This window comes from Oryzias latipes, chromosome 4, assembly GCF_002234675.1.
Source record: "Oryzias latipes chromosome 4, ASM223467v1".
Taxonomy (NCBI): domain Eukaryota; kingdom Metazoa; phylum Chordata; class Actinopteri; order Beloniformes; family Adrianichthyidae; genus Oryzias; species Oryzias latipes.
In genome coordinates, this window is record NC_019862.2 from 13,236,993 (window position 1) to 13,249,431 (window position 12,439).

At 35.9% G+C, this 12,439-nt stretch overlaps 1 protein-coding gene across 1 annotated transcript; it reads right to left on the reverse strand.

Annotated features, from left to right (window-relative positions):
- Positions 1–262: 262 nt before the first annotated feature.
- LOC105353938 lies at positions 263–6,829 on the reverse strand. Its single transcript, XM_011474093.3, has 5 exons — positions 6,590–6,829; positions 4,889–5,203; positions 4,444–4,596; positions 2,401–2,447; positions 263–2,329 (listed from the first exon to the last, which is right to left on the reverse strand). Exons 1-5 carry the CDS (start codon positions 6,657–6,659, stop codon positions 2,132–2,134), a joined length of 783 nt encoding a protein of 260 aa, XP_011472395.1. The 5' UTR covers positions 6,660–6,829; the 3' UTR covers positions 263–2,131.
- Positions 6,830–12,439: the final 5,610 nt, after the last annotated feature.

Sequence of the window (12,439 nt, forward strand, 5' to 3'; positions counted from 1 at the left end):
GTTACGTGCAACTATGTTGTAAAAAAAACATGGATGCAAAATACACAGAAAACTAATAAAATTACAGATTTGCAGCTGATTTTGAACTCTTTGGAGCCCTATTGACCTAGAGCAACTAGAATTCCCCCCTTGAAAATTAACTATGGTGCCAAATTACATAAATACCATAAATTGATGAAAATATTTTGATTGAATACATTTAAAAATAAACAAAAAAATAATTTATGGTAAATAAAAAAACACAGCTTCATTAAATAAAACAGCAGCTTTATTTAACAGTCAGAAAAATAATATGAAAACAGACAATAAAAATCTGACAAACACATTTTTCTCATTTAACATCTGCCACCTTTTTTATACCCCTGAGAAATTCTTTTTTAGTCAGCAGTTTTATTAAAATTAACAGCTGACAGAAAAAAGCAATATATGAAGGTCCATGTCAAATTAATTACAGTGGTTTAAAAAAAAAAGTCTTGAGTTGGTGTTTGGTTGCATGCCAATGAAAAAACCACACACCAGTCGAGCTTCCTTGGTTGGCTGCTCATCCTCTTGAGCAGCAAGCAACTTCCTGGACCTGATTGCTTTGCTGCACACATATATCTCATATATTGCTTCACACCCCAATTGATTAAAATGAGAACTCGATTCCGGTTCTTTTTTTTTTAGATGTCTGTCAAAGATCTTGGTGAGCACCATTAAACGGAGAACTTTCATGACCGTGTAAGAAACAATGACAGTGAGATATAGTGTTTGATATTTTGTGTTTGAGTAAATCTCCTGTGTTTTTGTGTAGATTCAGAAAACATCAGCATTTAATTCCCCAAATCAAACTGTGTGAATTCTCTGAGCATCGGTTTGGGTGGTGAACCAGAAGACAGAAAGTCTGAAAACCAAAGATCCAAACACTCTTTAATGGAGCATGCTCGACCTTTCAGTTATGCACTAAAAATTAATTACTTTAACAAAATAACTGATTACCTATATGTCACCTTAATCAACGTTCGACTCTCGTCTAATTTCATTTCATTTGCTCTCATGGAATCAGTCTATTTAAAGGTCCAATCATTTTTTTTTTAAATAGACAGGATTTTTTTTCTCTATAACAGTTTGTCTCGTTAGTCTACAGGTCAGTCAAAACACTTCTTGATTTTAAAAGTAGCTGCCTGGCAAATCCAGCTTTGTGATGTATTTTGTTGTTGTAAGGGAGCACAAAAACCTTCACATCAGTTACTGTATCCACTGTTTCTGCCTGATTTTAACATGCTTTAAAAAAGAATACCCTATTCTTCAGCCATAAGTCGCAGCAACCATAAAATGCATGGTAAAGAACAAAAAACTCATATATAAGTCACTCCTGAGCATAAGTTGCACCCCTGGCCAAACTATAAGGCGAATAACCAACAAAGATGTTTTGCTGATAACAAAAGGAAAAAAGTAACTCCTCTTCTGATCGTAAGATTCCAACTGAAAAGAATAGCAATTTCTATACAAACATAAAGTTTATGTTTATTATAAACAGTCAATGTAATAGCAATGTTTTTAGCACGCACATGTCTCTTTTAACAGGTCTGCTCATCTTCCTCTCTGATCTAGAAAAAGAAAAATAACTAAACGTGTATTTGTTTTTTCTAAATTAGAGTAAGCTGCAATGAAAACCCGTTAAGTTTTTAAAATCCATAAAGTAACAAATCTGCCTGACTCCCTGTAGTTTTTCCATGTGACATGCTCATTAATAGTTTCGTGTTAATTTCTGATAAAGTTGCTGTCCAATGAACCAAATTTCCTGAATCTAATCCTGCCAAGTCTTACTGAAAGGCTTAGTCATTCCTGTGCTGGATTATTTAAATCACAAAACGATAGTATGGACACGTCGGAAACTTTTCTAAAATAACAGAAAATGTTACAGGGTTAGAAAAGAAAAGAAAAGCAAAAAGCAGATATTGATTGTCCTTTTGCCCATGCAGTCTGTTATTTGATTGAAACTTTCGAATTTCTGTGTTCTAACAGCTTTACACAAAAGTGACATACCTGCCTAGAACAATATCTTTGTGCAACAATAAACTACAACCCAACTTCACCCTGAAATAATCAAAAATAAATATTTTCATCAACTTCACAAGGAATCCAGCAATCACATATGACACCAAGTCGAGTCAGGTTTGCTTTTAGGTCTGTGAGAGTCTTGTCTTTGGTCTGGGGGGTAGCTGACGTGAGCGTACTCTGTGTCATTGGGATCAAACTCCACCACTGTAGGAGGTCTCTTAGGGAAGTCCAGGACGCTGTAGATCACAGAAGGTCCAGGCAGAGATGAATAATCTTCTATCACTTCCTGTAAAGACAGAAAGTGTTTTTGGAGTCTGGGTTTTATGTTCGTTTGTGTCCAAGGAAATGTGTTTGTACCTGCATGGTAGGATTTGAAAGTCTTTGAGGTTCGTCGTCCCCCTGGTCTGCAGAAAGGAGAAAAGGGGACACATTAACTCAATTTTTATGCAATTTAAAAAAAAAAAGGTGCTGATGTCAGGAGTTTTTATCTAATTTCTGAGAAACTTTTACAACTTGTGTTGGATGGAATACATTATTGATGTCTAAATATCTACTTAACAAATTTTCAAATGTCTACATTTGTAAGGCAAAAAAGTTGTGACAGGATAACTTTCATATTATTAGTCTGTATCCAAATTGTAAGCTACAGCATTTAAAGGATCTTCTCATTAAATCAATCTAAAGTTAAAATTAAAAATAGATTTCAGCCAATTTCCTTTCTTTAAGTCCCAGTATGACAAACACAAAAGCAAAAACACATAAATATCTTAGAATTATGTGATCAAAGGAAAAAAAGATTTCAGTGTTATGTCTGAGAAAGGAAAAGGCCAGAATGGAGACAAAATCTGCCTTTGAAATGATTTTTTCGCCCTAAAATGCTGTTTTTTTTAGGTCTAAAGAGAATAAAATCAACTCGATGACTGCATAAATTTGATTCCTTTTGTCATGTTTTAACTTTTTTTTCAGACTTATAAAATAATTTGATTTTGGTTGTATGTTAAACTTTTAATTAAGTCAAGTTATATGGTCTCCAATGGTCCTTTAAGGTGATATTTTCACCCACTCATATGCAACTGCTCAGCTTAATGGACAGTTTTGCTGGACAGTGCTGATAAGAGCTGCATTTATAAGATGTTGATTCAATCCTGCTCTGTGCTTATTTACCTATTCAATTTCAATTGTTGTTGTTTTTTAACTCAGTCTAATAAGTAGTTAGAGGAATACCCAAAAACCTTTTCTTTTTCCAAAAAGTGCATTGAAGAACTTCTGATTTTGATCATATCCTCTGCTACAGCTTTAGAAAATAAAAATTAATAAAGTAGTTAACAGTGTTAACTTTCAAGACCTTTTTCTGACTCATTGCCGTCTGAATGTGACCTTTTTTTTCTTATCTCAGTAGAAAAGTGCAGCAGTTTTTTGCATTCAAGACACAAAATATCTACTTTTATCATAAGTATCTAAATGAACTGTGTAAAAGTTCATTTGTATTTGCAAAGAAGCTGATGTGTTATATCAGGAAATGTGTTAAACATTCTCAAAAAAAATTTAATCTACCTAAATAAAGACATTTTGTTTCAAATAAATGATTAAAAGGCAAGGTTCAACAAAACCGTGTTGATTGTTTATTCTTGTTGCATTGGTCAAAATGTATACAATTAAATTTATGTTTTATTAATTTTGTTAAGTTGAACTTTTTCAGTTAGATTGTTTTATACAAAAATGGAAAACTTTGACTATTTAGGAACGGAAACAACAAAACGCTGATGCTTGCTAAAGTATGAGCAATTATTATTTGTTTAAAGACCGCCCAGTCAGCATAAGTGTGCCGCTGGATGTGCATGCAGGCAACTGCTAGATGTGTTTTCTGAGGTCATTTCAAAGCTTTGGTGATCCTTCTAAACGTAGGACAGGAGAGGTTGCCTCAAGAAGACTGAAAACTCATTTGGCAAAAACAATAGCCTGAGTAATGGTTTTTTCCTTTTCCATTTTTCTTTCTTTGATAGTATTTGAGGCTACATTTGCATGTTGCGAAGGAGGAATTTATTTGCAAAAAATGTGACTCATCACAGGCATTAAAAGGATACGAAACTGCAATATGGTTTGCATTTTGGTGCACATCACCACACAGCTGCAAATATTTTCCATCAAATAAACATTAGCTTTCTTTTCATCCATGTCTTTCTTTGAAGAGTCAAGGTCATTTACATGTCTGTTCTTCCTAAATTAAACAGGAAGTGCTGCTTTTTAACTATAATTTCAATTTCCTTGTTTTTTTTATTTGAAAGTTTTGGTCACTTTAGTTCAGATTTACTTAAGATTTCATTTTCTCACTTTTATAATATCAGTTAAAGTTCTAATTAATGGTAAAAAAAAAAGTTATTGTTGTGGACTTTTATTTACCTCTGGTTCTCAAGAGACAGCAGATGGAGAATGGCAGCACAGCAGCAAACAGGGCCACTGGCGTAACCACGAGGAGCATGACGACATGAGAGGAAAAGAAACTGGAACTTCCACTGCTTGGAGGTTCTTTGTGGTCTGTCGTTACCGGAGGAACTGTGGGAGTTAAAAGAAAATGTTCAAAACAATTACTCATCCATGCAAAAAAAAAACAAACGATGAAAATATTCTGTTCTACCACGGTTGTAACAGGCAGTGAGTGAGTGTACAGCACAGAGGAAATTATTTGATGTGATTTTGTTTCTGTAAAGTTACGAACATCGCTGGAAATAATCAATGACTAAAACCATTTGTGGTGACATTTTTCCGAATGTGTGAAAAATACGAAGCTGAAAAGTTCATAAAGTTTTTACTTTTTTTTACCTTTAACCACAAAGAATGTCCTCACCTGAGGTGTTATTGTTCTCCTTAATAATCAGTTTCACCCTGTTGCTGCAATTTCGAGACAGGAGGTCATCAAACGAAGAAATCCAATAAATGTTGCTATGATTCATACTCAGGTTTGTGATATGGTATGAAACAGTATTATTTCCAGGGTTAATTCTAAAGCATTTGGAGTGTGGATATTCTGAGATCTTTTTTTCCCCTGTTGTATAAACTCCAAATTTGCTGTTCGTTGTGATGTTACATTTGCGTTTGTTAAATTTAAACTGAAGAGTCACATCCTTGTCAAGCATCCCAACAACTTCTGTGTGGCTCGAGTCTGCAAGAAAACAAAAGACACATGAGGGGTTAAGAATGTGATGACACTCTTTTGCACAAACGAAAGCAATAAAACTGGAAACAAAAAGCTCTTCACAAATAAATGTCTCCCTTTTTTTAATTCAAGAAAAATTAAGGCAGCAGAAATTCAGTATGCAGTCACCGGCAAAACATTTCTTTTTGTAAAATTTTCTAAATAAAAGTCTTGTAAAAATTTGATTTTCTTTTTTGGTCTCATGATGACCATCAGTTTTGTTGAGAAAGAGGAATTAATAAGAGGTAAGAATTCAGTCATCTTCTAAGCCAGTTTTGTCCCTTTTGGGGTCACGGGGCTGCCGGGGCCACTTGTGGGTGAAGGCAGGGGACATCTTGGACAGGTTACCAGTCTTACAGTGCCACAAATCACCCATGCACACTCATATTTATGGACAATTTAGAGTAACCAATTAACCTATGAAGCATGGTTTTTGGATGGTGGGAGGAAGCCAATGTCCTCGGAGAAAAGCCACACATGCATGGTGAGAACATGCAAACTTCACACAGGAAGGTCCCCCTTTGGTATTCTGTTTCAGGTCCCCCAGCCAGGACTTGAACTATGGCCCTTCTTGCTGTGATCTAAGACTGCTAACCACTGCACTGCACAAAGTTTTTTGTTTGTAGCAAAAAATGTATTTACCAAACCCAAAGGATGATATGAGAGTTAAAGCACTCAAAATCATTGTGTCCTAAAGTCCCAAACACACTGAGTTTCAGTTAAAACAATACGAATGCATACTATTTTGATGCCAAAAAAAACAACAACAGTTGGCGGAACTTTATGAAACTAAATTGTGAATAAATTTGCCATTAATTCGTGTTTATTTGCTTGTTTGTTCACATATTTAATTTACACTTCATTATCTTTTGAGAAATACGAGAAATCTGGAAAACTTCACCTAAACTTGTCAGTACCAGGTATTTATCTCTATGAAACACACTGGTTGAAATTTTGGCTAGAGATGTACTGGATCGATTTTAGGTCAGTGAATCGGATTGAATCGGATCGTTTAAAATGAACTAATACAGACTATGAAACAAATCAACAGGCACAAATTATGATATGAATTGAATTTTTGTTCAAACGAATTGTTACACACCAACTTAAATATTCTGAAGTAATAAAAACCCAAATTACAAAACAATCTCAGTATAGTAAAACTGAGTTTAAAGCTAATACTCTTAGCTCTTCTGAACCAACAACTCGCAGCTTTCACAAGTGTCATTTGGTCTTGCACCATGTGTAATCAAATAAAACATTAAAATGTTTGGAAGGATCTGAAGTTGTACAGGCTAAAGAATAAGAACAAAACTTTCTAATTTTCAAAGTCAAGTATAGAAAACATCTTACCATTCAAAACCGTGTGAGCCGTGACGATTAAAACCAACCCTGTTAGTTTGATGAAGAAATCACAAACCATTGTAGAGATTTTTCTGCTAATCTGTTTGTCTTAAAAGCCTCTCAAGTCTTGAATTGTATCTGTTTTTGCTTACTTGAGCAGTACTTTGAGATTTTTAAGGATAAGTGTCAGATTTAGAGTGTGACAGGAGGAAACTGCAGACAGGAACTTGCACACACACTCATTTATCTGCCTTCAGTCTCACAAACGCCTCCTGTAGCGGAAGACTTCAAAAAAGGTTCATGGACATGTGGTGATGACAGTGAGGAGCACAGCTGAAGAGGCTTTCACTCACAAGATGCGTGCACACTCAGAGGAGCAAACCTTTTCCTTTGCATGAAGCCACTGAAGATACAAAGCCTCTGCACATACACTGGGTTAGCTTCGTTTTTGGCAGAAATTGCTCTTGAATCTGCAATGCTTTTAGTATTTTTTTATTTTTGTTCATACAATTACATCTGCAGTTCAAGCAGGGTTTTTGCCATGCTCTTAAAACACAAACAAAAGAAGAAGAAAAAAGACTTTGTTGAATCATTTCACTAAGCTTGAAAAAAAAGCATGTTACAGGAAAAAGCTTTTTTTTTGTTTGTTTTACCTGGTTTACTTTTTAAAATATTATTTTTCAGAGAAATTCTGAATCAGTGAGTTTAACCCTTGAATGCACAAATTAACTAATGCAACTTCCACTTATTTCGCAACACTACAAAAAAACTGCTCTTAAAAGGTAAAGGGAACAGCATCTCTCCTCATATGTGTCAGACTAGAACTGCATAGAATTAGATTATCGTGCAAAGTGGAATATTTTAAAAAACATGATTCACTAATGACGCAACCATTATTTACTGCAATGTTTGTGCTGTTAACCGCCAACAGTGAGTGATATGGACAATAGGAAGCTGAAGCTGATAGTTTAATCGATTTGAACATGCAGGGTTGGATCTGTATGTAGATGTCAGTCAGCTGTAAAGCCCAAAAGCAAATATAGTTGCTTATATTTTTTGGACATCTTAAATCCCAGTGGTTAGTCTCCACGTTTGCAAAGACAAAACTAAAGCACATTGCATCTTGCAAAGTCAGGCTGCAAAAGAGTTATCTTAAACCAGTCGTGCTGCCATACCACAATTTCAGGAAATCAAAGATGAAAAGATTAAATTTTGCATGTTGGTGCAAATACCTGCATGTAAGAAACAATAAAAACAAGCTTTATTTATGCTTCGTGGCCTTTAAGCCATTCACCGATAAAATTTAGTTTTTAAAGATGAAAAATAATTGAATTATAAAAGTGTTATATGTCTATATCATTACTTTTGACTGCAGCCCCTACAAGTTCCTTTCAAAATAAAATACATCCTGCGTCAAATAAGATCTCGATACAGTAGATTTACCTGCAATCATACTTTAAGGACTTTGGCTCTGAACAGCAACTAGACATACAACAATATTATGAGTTTAAACCCATTCTAAAAATACACCACTCTGACAATAGATCTAACTCTTTTACCATAATTTAGCTTAGTTATCTGATGTGTTCATTTTGGAGAAATGGCAAAGTTCTTAATGCCTCTTGATTTAGTGTCATGTCAGCAGTGGTTAAAAAACAAAAAACAAATTTGAGTTAATTTTTATTTATGTAAGATCATTTCAGTTTAAAAAACTAAACTTAATTGACAAACCCCTTATATTTATTAAAATTGTTAGCATTTTTCTTCTAAGCCAAAGAGCCACACTGGAGGAGTAAAAGAGCCGTATGAGCTTCGGAGCCTCAGGTTGCAAACTCTTGTTAAGATCAAAATCCACACAATTCTGCATGAACTTTTGACCAAAATCTTGGTTTTTGTTTGACTGATGAGTACCTGAGAGATGGGTCATGTCGTCTCCGGCACGTGCAAATATTTCTCAAAGGGTTTGAGACCTGGACTCTTTAAGTCCACTAGTGAACTTTTTTTCATGCTCCTCTGACCCTGACATTGACTATTTAACTATGTTCATGTCAGTTGGAGAAGTCAGTCAAGATAACAAACATACTGGTCAGTGATGTGACTTCCCAGTGATACTTTAAAAACAAAAAAACATGGATTTAAACATAAAAACATAACATAAAAAATGATAACATTTCCCATTATTTAGCAATAAATAATTCTCAGCTCACAAATTTTGTTTGTTTTTTAAGAAAAACACAATTTATGGGTGTTTTTAACAGTAGTTTTAATCCTCTCTGACGTACATGACTCCAGTGAATAGGAAAAAAAAATTCATTAGAGCTGATCATAAAGTGTAAAGTCATGAAAAAAATGTGTTTATCTGCATATTCATGCCTGTAGCTATTTATGCTAAAAACACCAGTCAAAATCAGTAACACTTTCACCACAGGAGAGGAAGTTGGGGGGATTCTCTTGGTTGAATGTTTGGTTTCAGCATCACCACATAAACGTGACTGAAGACCACCCAGCTCCTACTAAAGGTCTAGACTCAGCTTTGGGGGGAAACACTTGTTATGCTTACAAGCAGGGGCGTGTTGTTGCACAACCAAGAGAAATTGAATTTTCAAGAGAGTGTGGTTTTTTGTTGTTTTTTTTTCTATAAAAGGGGCTTTATTGAGGAGTCACACTCCATTTTTTTTCCAGTTTGTGATTATTTAAAAAAAACATAGATTTATGCCACAGTAACCAGACTAAAATAAAGGTTCTCAGGATTACCATTTGATTGTTTGTTTACATTTTAAAGTAGATAACAATATTTTGAAGCTTCAGCTATTTAATATGGAAATCAGGAGATTTAGTTTTCCACCAAGGGGTTGCGGCAAGAACTGCTGCCTTGCAGCCATGAGTGTTTGAAGTTCAAATCTTTTTGTGCTTTTTTTAAATTCATCCTACATGCATTTTTTTAGCTTAAGTTTTATTTTCAGTGAAGCTTTTAAGTGTAAGCAAGCACTGTTTTTCCATTTTATTTGAATATTTCCCCTGCTTTCTACATAATATGGAATAAAAAACATGTCAAAATGTTTAGCCTTAAGATGCAGCTTCTAGCTGTAATTCTTGCAGCTGCTTCAAAGCAAAAGCAGGATACACCCTGAACATGCAGCCAGTCTGTCATGTGGCCCTATTGAGGGAAGACTTCTGACACACTAAAGAAGAGATTTGGGCGCAAACAGGGTTTTCCAGTCTCAACATTGTAGACCTGCGCCCTCTTGTGGACTGAATTGTAACAGGAAATTGACTTGACACGTGATGCCACACACCTCTCATGTTTTTCTCTCAGTCACGAGTTACACTTGCACAGATTACAATCCATGTCTTCTGTTTTTTCCCATCCAACACAGAATAATTAATTATTTCTGCATGCTGGTCTTTTAGAAACCTGTTTTTAATGACAACAACATTTAAAATCTTCTACTCAATTATTCCAATTGTATTGTTGATGCACTTTAAACTGGAATTTCATTATTTGTGATGCTTGCATGCATTGCATTTTTTATTTAAATCATAACATTTCTTAATCATTGTGCATGTAAAGTTGATATTTAATTAGGCTGGAATTGTCTTTTCTTGAACATAAACATGCATTTACTAAAAAACACAATTTTCTACACTACCAAGCATCAGATGAATCCCCATCAGCATATGTGAATTGTCAGTTTACAAGCACTTTCCTCTAGATGTCTGTAGAAAGTTGAGAATATTTTACATGAATTTCAAGCCTGCAATATGGGAAAATTTGGAAACGTGTTTGCATTTGTCACAGTTTTGACTGCAATTCAAACTCATTTTCAACGGTGGACTAGCACAGCAGACAAAACAAAAGATGATGTAATGCTCCCAATCTGACATTGCTGCAGAGCAATGCTTGTTAAAGCATTTACCTAAGCTCCATCTCACAGCAGAGGTGGGAGAGAGCAAACAGGCAGATGGGAAGAGAGGAGCAGGAAAGCCCTTATTGCTATGGTAACTAAGATATGGGCTCTCTTTTTTTTTTTATTAAAGGCGCCGGTATTAAAGCAAGTCATTTGAAAATGGGATTCCCATACCACCATGCCCCACCCACCACTCAAAAGCACATCCAGATGCAGGTTTGCGGAAAATACCACCAAGCTTTCTATGAAAATCAAGGATTTTCACAGAAAGCTGACTTTAATTTAAGCTAAATTCATGTGAGAGAGTTCTGCATCCCTCCTGCACATGGAAAAATAGAAACTGCATTCACATCTGCTGAAGAGTCAGATCCGTTGGCACAACAAAAAAAGAAAAAACAAACTCAATGATGATGGCTTTTATTCATCTGCTAAACAGGGCTTTTATAAGTCAAAGATGCTCACGAGCCCCTTTCTGCAAGTCAGTTTATGAAATACCACAAATAAAATGAAAGTATAACAATTGTAACAATTATTCAGCTTGACTGATGAATTGATTTATAACCCTATGTGATCCAACCAGATCAATCTGTCTGAGGCAAGTTATTAATTGAATCGGTCACACTGTTATATTATTGTTTCAAAAGGAAACGAGTGGATTACATTGATATTGATAAATACCATATGAATTGAAGCACCATAGATTTATTCTACTATTATATAAAAGCCGATCAAGTGTCACCACAGCAGACAACAGACATGTGATGGCTGCATAAAATAATCACGCCGTCATTACAGCCCAATATGTGTTTACTGTTATTTGGATGTGGAGAAACAACAGTGGGCTGAACTTGAAACTAAAATGGATTTGCCATTAATTCTTGTTTACTTGTTTGTTTGCACACATATTTAATTTACTCTTGATTATTATACAAGGAATCTGGAAAACTTCACCTGCACTCTTCAGTGTTTATCTCTGAGACACACGCTGGTTGAATTTTTGGCTAAAGATGTTCTGGATTGATTTTATGTCACGGAATCGGACCAAATCGGATCGACTATGAACCGGATCAGCAACCACAAATTATGATAGGAATCGAATCATTATTAAGATTAATCGTTTAACTCCTAGATAAGTCAAAGATGCTCATAAGCCCCTTTCTTCCAGTCAAGTGTAGTGGTTCAATTTGCATTTTACTGTCACAGACAGTCCTAAAAGAACTGATGGGGACACATTCAAGTTTTTCTGAAGCCCTGCAACTAAAATGTAAGTATGAAAATTGTGAAAACCACAGTGATGTCATGGAGAAAGGCGCAAATCCCATCTATGCCGATTTAAAGATGAAGATGGTCCTCAGAGTCATGGGTGTAAGCCAGGGAGATACCTGGTTGGTAACTGTTGCTGCACGGGTGTCACACCGCATTCCCTAGCAACCAGGCAAACCATCATCAGCTCCCTAGCAACCAGGATCAGGTGTGGAAGCTGCGGTACAAAGTGTGAAAATGACATCCCCCGCTGTTCTGACACGTACCTGCAGCTCAGACTGCCTTTCAAAGCACACGTACCTGCAGGCACGTGCGAGAGAAGGCTGGCTCTCGCGCGCGCTTCCTCGTTGAAAGTGAACAACAGTTCATTTCCTCTTACCTCAAACGAGAAAGTAAGAGTTTTTAAACGAGTGCGAGCGCTTTTCAAGAGCCACCTTTGAACCTGCAGCTTAAATCGTGATTCATTAGGAGATAAAACGCGAAAACTTTCATGTGGGAGTCGTGTTGTTTTGGTTTTGCATTGACAGAATGAGACCAAAACAAGAGTGGCGCGTTTTTACATGAATTTATTTAATGTTCTATGTTTCCCTCGCCTCCCCTGACCCCCCCCCCCCCCTCTCTCTGCCTCATCCCTCCCTTCACATCAATCACATGGCGGGTCAGCGGGGACCCGCCGCTCGCGCGCTCA